The sequence below is a fragment of the Ascidia mentula genome, chromosome 6 (genome assembly GCF_947561715.1).
Source record: "Ascidia mentula chromosome 6, kaAscMent1.1, whole genome shotgun sequence".
Taxonomy (NCBI): domain Eukaryota; kingdom Metazoa; phylum Chordata; class Ascidiacea; order Phlebobranchia; family Ascidiidae; genus Ascidia; species Ascidia mentula.
The window spans coordinates 20,298,340-20,311,872 of record NC_138571.1 but is presented as its reverse complement, the minus strand read 5'-3'; the positions used below and the strand labels follow the sequence as shown (position 1 = coordinate 20,311,872).

Below are 13,533 nucleotides of genomic sequence, written 5' to 3'. Positions count from 1 at the left end.
AACCCACATTAGAGTATTTAATGCTTCCACGCTACACCATAAATGAAATCTAGGCCCAACCCACATTAGAGTATTTAATGCTTCCAGACTACACCATAACTGAAATCTAGGCCCAACCCACATTAGAGTATTTAATGCTTCCACGCTACACCATAACTGAAATCTAGGCCCAACCCACATTAGAGTATTTAATGCTTCCACGCTACACCATAAATGAAATCCAGGCCCAACCCACATTAGAGTATTTAATACTTCCAGACTACACCATAACTGAAATCTAGGCCCAACCCACATTAGAGTATTTAATGCTTCCACGCTACACCATAAATGAAATCCAGGCCCAACCCACATTAGAGTATTTAATGCTTCCACGCTACACCATAACTGAAATCCAGGCCCAACCCACATTAGAGTATTTAATGCTTCCACGCTACACCATAACTGAAATCTAGGCCCAACCCACATTAGAGTATTTAATACTTCCAGACTACACCATAACTGAAATCTAGGCCCAACCCACATTAGAGTATTTACTGCTTCCACGCTACACCATAAATGAAATCCAGGCCCAACCCACATTAGAGTATTTAATACTTCCAGACTACACCATAACTGAAATCTAGGCCCAACCCACATTAGAGTATTTAATGCTTCCACGCTACACCATAACTGAAATCTAGGCCCAACCCACATTAGAGTATTTAAATACTTCCATGCTACACCATAACTGAAATCTAGGCCCAACCCACATTACAGTATTTAATGCTTCCACGCTACACCATAACTGAAATCTGGGCCCAACCCACATTAGAGTATTTAATGCTTCCAGACTACACCATAAATGAAATCTGGGCCCAACCCACATTATATTCTTCAAAACATTCACGGTTCAGTTGACACGTTTCAGACTACAGCGCACTTCACGCACATTTGACGCACGCACAACCTTGTCCATTGTTAAAAGCGATTGTGACGTCATAATCTGGTTTGCGTCGATGCCCCCGTTATGTGGTCAATGTATCTACCCAAGTGCACCGCGAAATATATTTCGACCGCTACAAATAAAATTTCGTAACATCGCGAAATATATTTCGACCGCTACAAATAAAATTTCGTAACATCGCGAAATATATTTTCGACCGCTACAAATAAAATTTCGTAACATCGCGAAATATATTTCGACCGCTACAAATAAAATTTCGTAACATCGCGAAATATATTTTCGACCGCTACAAATAAAATTTCGTAACATCGCGAAATATATTTCGACCGCTACAAATAAAATTTCGTAACATCGCAAAATATATTTCAACCGCTACAAATAAAATTTCGTAACATCGCGAAATATATTTCAACCGCTACAAATAAAACTTCGTAACATCGCGAAATATATTTTCGACCGCTACAAATAAAATTTCGTAACATCGCGAAATATATTTTCGACCGCTACAAATAAAATTTCGTAACATCGCGAAATATATTTCGACCGCTACAAATAAAATTTCGTAACATCGCGAAATATATTTTCGACCGCTACAAATAAAATTTCGTAACATCGCAAAATATATTTCAACCGCTACAAATAAAATTTCGTAACATCGCGAAATATATTTTCGACCGCTACAAATAAAATTTCGTAACATCGCGAAATATATTTCAACCGCTACAAATAAAATTTCGTAACATCGCGAAATATATTTCAACCGCTACAAATAAAATTTCGTAACATCGCGAAATATATTTTCACCGCGCGAAATATATTTCTTGTGACGCAAAATGTAGTGACTGGCCAGGTTCTCGTTGATTTCACTCCGTTCGTATTTTTGCACGACGGGTGACCGACTATATCAGCTAAGTAAGCATTTACCTACTCCAGTTGTTGGCAGGGACTGTTCAACTGAATGAATTGTTTAAATTGTGATCACTATGTGGGCCAGATTGGAAAATATGTCGTGCGCGGAGGATTTTCATTTATCCTCCGCGCAGAATTTTCAAAATCGGTCAAAAATCCGCGCAATTTTCGTGATTTTACTAGCAATCCGCGCAAAAATTATTAATCCGCGCACAAATCGCTCCAAGTCTTGCAACACTGATGACTTTTCCCCAAGACCCCAACTGTTCTGTGCCAATGTTCGGTTTGAAGGCTCTTTGGATATGCTTCACTGACCTGAGCGTTGATTTTTTTCTCTCCTTCTCTCGAAAATCACGAACAACGAAAAAAGGACAAGGTCGAGCGGGGTGAATGCAATATTTGCCATCTGTATTTTATAATGGCGAAATTACGCACATTCGTCAAATTTGGAAATCCATTTGATCTTTTTTTGGAAAAACATGCGTTTTTGAATTCTTGGGCCGAGTTTTCTGCGCGCATATATAGGAGGTTACAGTCAACCTTACTTAATGTAGTTTGGGGATTAGCCTATGTTTCAAACTCACTTTGCCGTAATGTTTGATCACATTAAGACGGAAGATTGCGACCCAAGCTAAGAGCCATTTTCTAAAATTGATGTTTCTACAACTCGGTTTCTTGAGTTTTCCTTCTTTTCTAAAACGTTCACCAAAGTTTCTTTCGGTGATGGAAGATCGTTTAATGCTGCCTTATTTAACGAAAGAAAGTTTATCCGCGCCATATAGGTACATCGACCCCGAGCTATACGCGAAAATTGGTCAGGAATTTTGCTTGGTTTTTCATATTATGTATGCAAAAACAGGCACTGAAGCAGTTGCCGAGTCATTCTACGAGTAATGGAAAAACAAGAAACGGATGGGCAACAAAGTTTTGAAGTTCTCAAAAACAGAACAATCGTTGATTGGTCTATGCCCCATGCAATCCAGTGTGACGAGGCGTTATACGAGATGGCCAAACTTTATGCTAAAGGCAGCAAGAAACATGGGATGGCACTCATCCCTGTATCGAAAGGTCGTCGGAGTAAACATAGGCATGGCGCTGCTTCTAAAGTGGTTACACGACAAAAAAATTAGGAACCAAAGTTTCCCTTTCTTGCATAAATTTTCGTGATGGCAACTGGCAAGTTACAAATCAAGCGTAAATAAAGTTAAAACGTTTTGAAACACTTGTTTTTGCTTCACAGTTGTTTGTGGCAAATGGTTTTGTTAGGTTAAATGCGTTGTAGCTCCGTGCCAGAAAGAAGAACACCAATTAAACATTAATAAGTTCCTGGAGAAAAAAAGTTGTGACCACGGGATTCCAACTCGCAACCCTCCAGACTAGCTTTCGCCACCCGTGACAACTACGCCAAGTCATTGTACCTGACAGCCGCTAAAAAAGCGGGTATAATCATCTGTGAAAAGTGCAATTTTATTCAAGTAAACGCTAATAACATTAAATATTATGAATCGGTTCTTAAAAATACATTATTCCAGTGTTTTTTGTCAAAGGGAAAATAGGCTTGTTACTAAAGGCACAGTGTACTAAACAACAAAAAAATCTACTACAATCCGCGCAAAAAAATCGCTAGTCCGCGCACAATCCGCGCAATCACCACCAACAGAAAAAAATCCTCCGCGCAGTTTGCAAACTTTCCAATCTGGTATGTGGGACTTGATCATTCATTTTGTACCAATTGTGGCCATGGTAAGTGTGTTTGTATTGTATATTTCCAGTTGGCCTACATTCATTGCAATTTTGTTATTTCGGTTTGGACAATACGATTTTCCTTGCAGGGACCACCTTTGATGAAACACACCTCATCACCCACTACTTTCAACTAGGATATGAACACTCTGAAATTTTGCATTTGTTGCAAAATGACCACAATGTAACTTTCAGTTTGAGAACCTTGAAAAGACGCTTACAAGAAATGGGGCTGCATAGACGTGGTGCTTGGCAAAAAGATCCGAATATTATAAATGATGCTGAAAAACGAATCAAAGAAATTTTAGAAGGTCCATCTTCATGTGGGGGTACCGTTCTGTGTGGCATGGTTTGGAGATGGAGGGTTTGAGAGTTCCAAGATCCTTTGTTGCAGAAGTTTTGAATAAAATTGATCCTGATGGCTGTGAACTCAGGAGGGGCCATCGTCTGAAGCGCAGAGAGTATAACAATCCAGGGCCCAATTATGCCTGGCATATAGATGGTTATGATAAATTAAAGCCATTTGGTTTTTCCATACATGCAGCCATTGATGGTTTTAGTCGTAAGGTCCTATGGCTTCATGTTATACGCTCCAATAAATGCCCACACACTATAGCTTCCATGTACCTTAGAACTGTTTCACATGTACAAGGTTGTCCAGTGCAAATTGTGTCTGATTTGGGCACAGAAAATGGGATATTGGCAGCAGCACAGTGCTTTTTCAGAAACAGTATCAATGCACATCGATACGTTCCTTCACCAAGGAATCAGAGAATTGAAAGTTGGTGGTCAACATTGTGCAAGTTTCGTACTTCTTGGTGGCGAAACTTTTTTGGTGATCTCGAGTTTAAAGGTGTTGTTGATTATTCACTTCCTTTAAGCAAGGAGTGTGTGTGGTATTGCTTCTCCAAAGTTCTACAAAGTGACTTAAATTTTGTAATGGATCACTGGAATAGTCATCGAATACGAAAATCAAGACACAATGTTATAGCTGGTCCAAATTTACTTTACTTAATGCCAGAAAGGTATGGTGGAAGAGCAGACATGATAAATGCAGTCTCACAAGAGAAATTTCAAGTGGTGTGCAATGATTTTTCCCCACCCGAAGAAGTGAACGAATATGAGGAATATTTTGACTATGTTCGAACTGAACTTGGATTTGTCATGCCAACCTCTTGTGCAGAAGCACTGGCAATGTACAAAGGGATAATGGAGGTTGCAAAAGAATAAAAAGTCAAAGTACACAGCCATTTATGCATGTTTGTACTTCAGTATATTGAACTTTGTTGTTGTGCAAGTATGTTAATTGTCAAATTACATCAACAAACACAGGCAACTTAGTGAAAAATTGTTTTTTTACTCACTGATTAACCACTGATTAACCATCAGCGTACTGCACTACTAGAATCTAAAAGAGGTGGTTTGTAAATGCTAGGATACAAATCGAATTTTTTTCCCATTGTATTGCGAACAGATGATGGAATAGAAAAGTGTGAAAGACAGCATGCAGTGTAAATGAAGAAAAGTGAGTGCATAAATATACAGTGGCAAGTAGCAGTGGCACAAAAATCTCACAATTATGCAGCAGTACCTCAAAAATGCAATAGTAAGTGTCAGGTAAAAACAATTTTGGTATAAAAGGATGAAATAAGTTTCACCAAAACAAACAGGAGGCAGTTGAATAAAAAAATAAAACACTAATTTTGCTTCGACAATGCTGACGGTCATGAACACAATAGTGAGTACGTAAAAAATATAAATTGCTGTTTTGCCATATAACACTTGAAACATGCAATAAAGTGACAACTACTTATGAATACAAACAATGAAATAGAATAATTTTTTCAATGTAAACCAAATGCCTGGCCATTGGACATTGCTGTAATAAAGATGGATTTGAAATCTTGAAGTTCTTCCATATGTTTAGTAGGGAGCGTAATTGTTTTCGCACATGCACCAACAACAGGAAAACAGATTGTGTGGTTTGGGTTGTTGCTCATGCAGTCATGATTAAATTCCACAGATATGGACAAACTGTCACCAAATATTGGCCTATGTTTTTGGCCTGTTAGCCAACCTAGCACACCAGCTGGAGTACAATCAGCTGCTGCAGTCATTGTCTCTCCAATATTTTCTACATTGACTTCATTTTCACTGTTAGTACAGCAGTAAGCCAAAACCTCTTCTGTGGGGGCACGAATACAGTTATCCTCAATATAGTTCAAGAAATCTTGAAAGTTATCCATTATCTTCTCCTCTACGCACCGCTTTGTGGAATTTTTTGAGGAATATTGCGGTTGCAGTAAACTTGACACATAATTGGCATCAACAGTCAATTTGCCTGGAATGAATAATGGTGCAAAAAGTAAGGCATTATTTTTGACAACATTGAACAAACCAAACAGACTCAGCCCTGAAGCAAACTCTTTGAGGTAGCAAAGCCGCTTATTAGTGATGCTTACCATGATTGTGCGACTAATTTCACTAGCGCTATCAATATTGATTTTGCCTGTGTATCCATTTTCTGTAATTATGTCAGTATGAACAAGTGGGTCAGCACAAACTCTCTGTATCAGTTGAACTTTATTCTCAGTAAAGTGTTGGTCAAGATTTAGTTTGGTTATATCAACTGAATCCATGTTAGCAAGAATTGTGAACACATTTGGGTGTAAGCAATGTGGAGCTGGCCCACCTTGCACCAAACTTGCAGCTATTATTTCACCATATGCTTTGAAATGTCCATTTTGGACATGAAGCATTGAGTCAACTGAAATACTCACATGGAAATCATCCACAAGATGCCATGTCGATTCTATCAATTGATTCCCAAACATTTAAAACTGTACACAATAATTAAAGCAGATAATTTAATTCCTTTTTCTCTGCTTTCGAGTGTTTTTTCAACGTTGAATTTAAATTCATCCAAACTTTTTTTAGGGTAAGGTATGTAAACATACGTTGCCCAATTTCCGCGCTCATGGGGGAACGACCGGATTCGACCTCGGTGTTCCTGGGGTTTCAAGGACTTGGTGTCTCCAAACAATGAAGAAATAGCTTGCGGTAAAGGCAAATTCACTTTGGTGCCAGCTTGATCTACTTGCGTAAATTGCTCGTCGTTATCGCTAAAATCAGAATCACTACCGTAAGCGTCACAAAGCGAAGCCAAGGCCGACATTTTTTGACCAGAAATCAGTTTTCAAACTGGCACTTTTTAATCAAATATAAGGGAAAGCACCCGAAAAACCATTGAAGCGTGCAAAAGTCGTAATGAAACATCATAAACTTTCGATGTTACGGTTCAGAAAGTGTTTCGCTTTACAGCCCAAGCGGTCAATTATATAGACTCAATTTCAAGCGTGTTGACCGGGTAAAAATGTCATAAAACAAACGTAGATAACAAAGAATCGTAAGGCTTTCGTCAGCGGAAAGTTCCGGTGTTGCGAAACTGACCAAGATTAATTTCTCTCACGTGCTAGAGCGGCTTATCAGATTAATAACGCACGAGTATCGTGACCAGGCGAATTAAAAAGTGACGTGCGTTAATGAATGAATGTCGGTAAAACAATTAAAAGCGATAAAATACAATTTTAACTACATTATATTCCCCCGTTTGCAAGAGCTTTCTTGCAATAAAGTTCGTGGCCGTTAGGAATCCGTGTAGTTCTTCAGCACTTATCTTCATGAAGTCTTCGATGATGAGGAAAACATTGTCTATTGGTTCAAACTCATTCGGATGTAAACAAACAATAGGTTGTGTGCGTCGTGCATTTGTGTATAGCGTCGCGCGTATTAATTTTCATTTCTTCGTTGATTCGTTGGTCTCCTTTGACGATGAGAGGTGGTCAACGGGCGTTGGTATGGAGTTGATTGATTGAAGGTCTGTCTTCAGATGCCGCCTCCAACGAATAGCAACGTATGATGAGTGGATAGTGTTGTGTTCAGTGCACCCTGGATGACGTAATAGCTTACGTTGGTGTCTTGAGATCAGCGTTTCAGCATAAGCGCACGGATGGATGGATTGATCAGTCAATGTTCCTGTTTTGGTTCACAGACCCGGGGTTTCTACGCAACTTCCTTCTATGTTGCGGAAGCTTGAAAACAAGGATGCTGTAAACTAAGCAAGCTATTGTGCAAGTACCAGGAACTTTTGTTTTACGTCAGATCATTCCGCAAAACCAGTTTAGAAAGTGTGTCATTATTTGGTGTTTCGTGCTTTGTGATTCTGGTTTCATTAGAAATCTCTCCAGTTCTGGTGTCTTGCTGTAATGGTTATGCACACAGTGCCTGTCACAAATTGGTGATAATCATTAACAATTTCAGCCGGAGTTCATTAAATTAAAATCATAATGTCATCTGTAAATGATTTAGTCGTTTCGTCATCTTTATAAACAATTGTAAATAACGGTTAGAACTTATTGAAACAAATGAACAGATATCAGAAGGTTAAGGTTTTGCCAATAGATACGAAGCTTTGAACACAGTGTTCAGAGCTTTTTATAAACAAGGGAATATTTTTGAGAGAAAAAAAACATCGCAAACCGATTTTCGGAAATATATACGAGATAAAACTATTATTATTGCGATTTTTAAGCTTTATAACTTTAAATTTCTTGTTTACTTGTAGCGTATGTACTTTCATTTTATGTAGCAATGATGTTAAAGTATTATCTGCAAGCTTTCCTGCTTTGTTATCTACAATGCAAGAATCAATGCAATTCGTTGACAGGTAAGCTGTGTTTCAAATTTACTCATAAAATTTTTATGTACTGCTTATAAGTCTACTAAATATTTCGTTTCCACAGCAACGTGTGACACAAAGTTATCAGATTTAAATCACTCAATTTCAAAAGTAATCTGCCCACCCAACTGCTGGAGACAATATTCGGATTTGTGTGGAAGTGATGATTACGCCTCTGGTCCCCTATGTCTGGCTGCAATGCATGCAGGACTGATGGACAGTAAGTTACAGTGATAGTACCCTGGCATGTTTACCGGATTTTCTTTTATATGAACTCAAACCAAATATGTTTGTAAAGATGATGGAGGCTACTTTGAAGTATACAAAAGTGAACCAATATATGAATATAAAGGATTGGACAGGAACGGAGTGAGAAGCAAATCTTGTTCGTTTGCAAGATGGTCGTACACATTTGAAAGTAAGCTATACTCCGGGTAGCTTTTGGTTAGAATAAATAATTACTATTTATGTAAATATAGTGAAATGCAGCACGACAGGAAACAGTGAGTTTTCTGTAACTGATGTATTTTGTCCACCTGGTTGTTCGTCCAACTACGTCTGTGGAACAAACTCGTACAACAAGAATTCCTCGGTTTGTGCCTCTGCCATTCACGCTGGTATCTTGTCGCGTAAGTTGGTGTAGTTAACACTTTGTGGTTTGTTTGAATCAATCATGAATATTTTCAGGAAGTGGAGGATACGTGACGTTTTATTCTAGAAACGGAAGACGCTCATTTATTAGTTCGACCAAGGGTGGTGTAACCAGCAAATCGTGTGGTTCATCAAGTCAATACTTTTCGTTCACTCGTAAGTTAACAAAAAGCCTTCTAACCGATAAACAGGGATTGAAAGTGAAAAGAAGTGATAAATGAAATAACGCTTGTTTTTCAACCAATATTTTAGATGAAGATTGTTTGAGAACTTGTTCTAACAACGGTGAATGTTTGTCTGGAGTTAACGACCAACATTGTTCTTGCAACCCCGGGTTGATTGGGTCAGACTGTGAAATAGGTAAGAAATTGCCCTGAAAGCTGGAATATTTGGAACTAAGAGAAATGCGCCAGGTAAATCGCAAAAGAATGGAAAATGCCGGGTGAATTCTGCTTGAAAAGAACGCTACAACTCATGTTGATTCTGGCGACTATATATTCTTAGCTGACGTCAACCAACAGGAAGAAAATGTTAATTATTTCATGTTGTAATGTTTTTCATGTTTAAGCAGCAGAATATTTGATAGTTCTGAATTTTCGGCCTTACGAACTTTCACTTATAGCCGTGTTGAAGGTGCTGTTCTTAATGAAGTTCATGCCTCGCGTTTACTTCGGAGCTAAATGCCACTCAGTATGTAACAGTCCACTGAAATTGATCGTAATTATCATATTCAGATATAAATGAATGCGCGAATGTAATGCACAACTGTCATCAGCATGCAACTTGCATCAACACCGTCGGCAGTTTTCAATGTTCTTGCAACGCAAACTACACCGGAGATGGCATTGATTGTTGTAAGTTTGACGTCGTTTTTACAATATACAAATACAGGGATTCCAACCTCCGGGCCACGAACCGGTTTGAGTCCGTGATGCATTTGTAACCGGTCAGTAGAAAAAAAGGGAAAATTTAATGTCATTAATTTGAGGATGCCACATGCTGTCCTACATGACAACCAGCTAAACGAAATTGCCTCGCGTGCCTGACTGTCAATATCATTGAAATACGGACTAAATAAAACCCACTTTTAAGCAATCTATCACCTGTGTGTTCTGTAGGGCCGTGAAGTCAACTCTTCCCTGAGAGTAAGAATGCAAATTCAGATCATGAAACTTGATTCCTTTTTAGATCCAGATTTCTGTGCACAAAATCCTGGTGTTTGCCAGAACAATGGAACTTGCACTGACACAAAAACCTCCTACAATTGTTCATGTGCCCACGGGTACAGCGGATCACATTGCGATATAGGTAAGATTTTGTAGTTTCGTGTTTGATTTCTCCTTTGGATGAAAGAAATGCAATTTATTAACACTGTTCATGGTGTTCGAAACCTAGGCTCGTTTCCAACCTGCAAGGACGCGTTACAAAACGGCCTTAACGTAAGCGGAGTCTACAGTTTAACTTCTCCTCTGACTTTCCAGGGATATTGCGACATGGATGGTGGAGCTTGGCTGGTAAGTTTGACTCTTGAGGCTAGAACTGTATCCTAAGTTTAATGGTTGGGAAGCGTTCGGTGGTCGTTTACATGACAAGTTATTGTCTGAAGACCTTACATAGGTTATAATAAATACCAGGTGTTCCAGCGTCGTTATGATGGATCTGTGAGTTTCGATAGAGATTGGGTGGATTACAAGAACGGGTTTGGGAATCTATCAACAGAATTTTGGATGGGTTCGTATTCAAATAAAGCAATCCTAAACTAAACGCCTTACAAGTTTAAAAAAAACTGAACACAACTGCTGTTAAATTTTGAATAATAGTTGGTTTTGAATTTAATACATTTACTGAACTTTTACTCAGTGTTACAACTTGCGCACACCCAGTTAGAATCAAAATAACAGTACCAGTTAATCCAATTTAAATTCCAGTGTTTTCAGCAATATTATTACAACCAACAAATTTTATCAGGTTTGGAGAAACTGCACCAAATCACCAGTGCGTCCACTAGATGTCGCCTTCGTGTTGACCTTCAGGATTTTTCCGGAGGTCAAGGTTTTGCCGAGTATAGGTAAGACTATGACGTGTTTAACGTTTTCAATTTAATGCCATTGTTCCAACGATAATTTACCCGATGCTGCCAGATCGTCATAACTAACAAAATCTTAAAAGACATTAGGGAAATACCCCCCTTATTACGTCAGATTCACAAAATTCGTGTTTTAGGTTTGAAGCAACACAGAATATTCTTGCTGTGTTTCAATGCATTTACTCGGTTTGGAATAATTATGAAACAAAAAGTTTAGATACCGCACACACATAGGGATGGTAATCAACTCGAAACGACCCCACATCACCGCTCTTGAGGTTTGCGCGATCGCTTGGTCGCGGATTGCCGGGACCGAGCACAGTGGGGATCGGATTGGGTCGAACGTCACCTTTTTGCGCTTAGAGAATGTGGCTGCAGAAAATTTTCTTGCCCTTGATTCCAAATCTTCTGAAGCGTAGGCATCTGGATGACAGTTCAAGCGAAATTAACCACGGCCAAACCGTTTGACAATTGATGGCAGCAATCCAGTGAATATTAGTGCTGTGTCCCGCATAGATATATGGGATGAAAAGATTATTATATTCTCCATCTAACACCCATGCATAATCCAGTGTTTGAAATTTCGATTTTCTGCCCAACATGCTCGGCTCCCAATGTTTTGAATGAGGCAACAAAAATCCCGTAATCGCGACGTGTAAGACGCTGGCACAACTTGATTGTCAGTGTATAAGTTGTATAGTGTAAACACTCTGTGTTCTCTTTGCCCACCCCTGGGTTAGCTGCTGGTCGTTGCGTGGTTGATTGGATATTGTTGGGTCTCTATGCAAGAAAATGGGTGCATTGGCCTGCAGAGTTAATTCCTTAGGCCTGTGGTTCTTATCCGGTGGGAAATTTTAGGGTTGTAGGTGGATAATTGGTCGGCACCGAAATACACAAAAGTAGTCGGAAAAGAAATATAATGATCTGTATTCACTGTGTGTTGAACACTTATTGGTAATTGGTAATGCCATGCGGTAGAAAAAGTTAAAAAAGTATAACAGATATAACGAAAATACAATAATTAAATTCTTAGTTAAAAAATGTAAATACCAGTGGGAAATAAGGATTCCGTTTACAGTGGAAGTAGGAAATGAGATAAAAAAGGTTAAAAACCACTTAAAAAAGGTTAAGGAAAATCTGTTGCCCAGACGAGTTTATGCGGTCGTTGTTGCCCAACTCCTTGTGGTAAAATCTTGAGTGCCAAGTACTGACCTTTGCCAAAACGTTGCATCTTGACTGGAAAGTTAGAATTATCCGCTTTGTTCTTCAGCTACAATAAAGCCTCCTTGTAATCCTCCAGTCGTTTGTGAACTTAAAGTTGAAAAATAACTGGGTTTCCTTCTGAAAACTTCTAATCCCACTCTGTGTTTATTGCTTAGTTGACAAATAATTATCCCACACAACACAACACAATGTATGACACATGTCGTTTATTACGTCATAAAGGGTTTTATGTTTAACAATAATTTCCATGAGCAACAAACCAATGTAAGCGGATTGATTTAAAACAACAAATTGTCCGTTGTTATTTAAATTACTTTGCATTAAATTAAACATTATGACATTGTTGTTTTCAGTACTTTCAGCATTGGCGATGAAGGAAGTTCTTACACAATTACTATTTCCGGATATTCGGGGAATATAGGAGATTCCATGACTGGGTCCCACAGTCTAAACGGGATGAGATTTTCAACACGCAACAGAGACCATGATACGTGAGTAATAATGATACAACGAGTCTGATTATATTTCTGTTTTACTAACGAAGTAAATCGAGTTGAGTCAAAAAACATAAAATGCATTTCCTCAAATAGTTGATTTTCGTTGACAAAGTTAACCGCCCACCCTAAATCAACAATTGTAAAAATCAATTGCTCTGAAACAGGGGGTTGCGTTAAAGTTTTAGTTAAACACAAGTTTTAACTGAGTTTAAATAAGTTGTAACACAGATTTGTTGACAACCGACTTAATTATAATTGCAGGGATCCAGGTAATTGTGCTGCGACTTATGGTGGAGCTTGGTGGCATCGTAGATGTTCATATTCCCAACTCAACGGTCCGTGGTCGAGAACTTCTACTGCGCGCAACACTATGAGTTGGTATTATTGGAAAATCTCATGGAGCGGAATAATGAGTTCTAAGATGAAAGTGAAATGCGAATAAATGTTGGGGAGGTTTAAAGTGACGAAAATTAACATTGCGTCGTTGGTTACCATGGTAACGTTGTGTTGATTTACAATTATTGAAAGACATTGTAAATACTTTCACCAGTTTTGATAAAGGCTTTAAATCGTAAATAACAGGAAAGCAATTATACCGAACCGAATTTATTCCACAAATCCTTACAATTTTTGTGTTAGTAGCGAAAACTTTGCCATTTTGCATGTTTGTTATTATCATGGTATTTGTAGGGCGTTACTTAAAACGTCTACACAAATAATAACACTGCCGTATATCTGACTC

The 13,533-nt window shown here is 38.5% G+C and overlaps 3 protein-coding genes and 1 pseudogene across 4 annotated transcripts in view; 3 read left to right on the top strand and 1 right to left on the bottom strand.

Annotated features, from left to right (window-relative positions):
* Window positions 1–13,533, top strand: part of LOC145907419 (uncharacterized) — a 292,577-nt gene that overhangs the window by 221,722 nt on the left and 57,322 nt on the right. Inside the window, exons 11-12 of the mRNA XM_082994834.1 lie at window positions 9,719–9,838; window positions 10,173–10,292. Coding sequence (XP_082850960.1) covers window positions 9,719–9,838; window positions 10,173–10,292 — 240 coding nt within the window. The remainder of the gene's footprint in view (window positions 1–9,718; window positions 9,839–10,172; window positions 10,293–13,533) is intronic.
* LOC145906373 (uncharacterized) lies at window positions 2,746–4,928 on the top strand (annotated as a pseudogene). The gene is made up of 4 exons (XR_014402817.1): window positions 2,746–2,929; window positions 3,093–3,108; window positions 3,423–3,595; window positions 3,685–4,928. The product of XR_014402817.1 is annotated as an uncharacterized LOC145906373 (transcript).
* LOC145906200 (uncharacterized) lies at window positions 5,026–6,800 on the bottom strand. Its single transcript, XM_082993620.1, has one exon. The coding sequence runs from the start codon at window positions 6,427–6,429 to the stop codon at window positions 5,440–5,442; it is 990 nt and encodes a 329-aa protein (XP_082849746.1). The 5' UTR covers window positions 6,430–6,800; the 3' UTR covers window positions 5,026–5,439.
* LOC145907462 (fibrinogen-like protein 1) lies at window positions 12,672–13,287 on the top strand. The gene is made up of 2 exons (XM_082994868.1): window positions 12,672–12,785; window positions 13,053–13,287. The coding sequence occupies exons 1-2, from the start codon at window positions 12,724–12,726 to the stop codon at window positions 13,231–13,233; spliced, it is 243 nt and encodes an 80-aa protein (XP_082850994.1). The 5' UTR covers window positions 12,672–12,723; the 3' UTR covers window positions 13,234–13,287.

Bases quoted from the DNA above. Each gene is read 5' to 3' on its own strand.
- LOC145907462 (XM_082994868.1), top strand. From the start codon at position 12,724: ATGACTGGGTCCCACAGTCTAAACGGGATGAGATTTTCAACACGCAAC. The intron at 12,786-13,052 runs GTGAGTAATAAT...TTATAATTGCAG, and splicing joins CGCAACAGAGACCATGATAC to GGATCCAGGTAATTGTGCTG.
- LOC145906200 (XM_082993620.1), bottom strand. From the start codon at position 6,429: ATGTTTGGGAATCAATTGATAGAATCGACATGGCATCTTGTGGATGAT.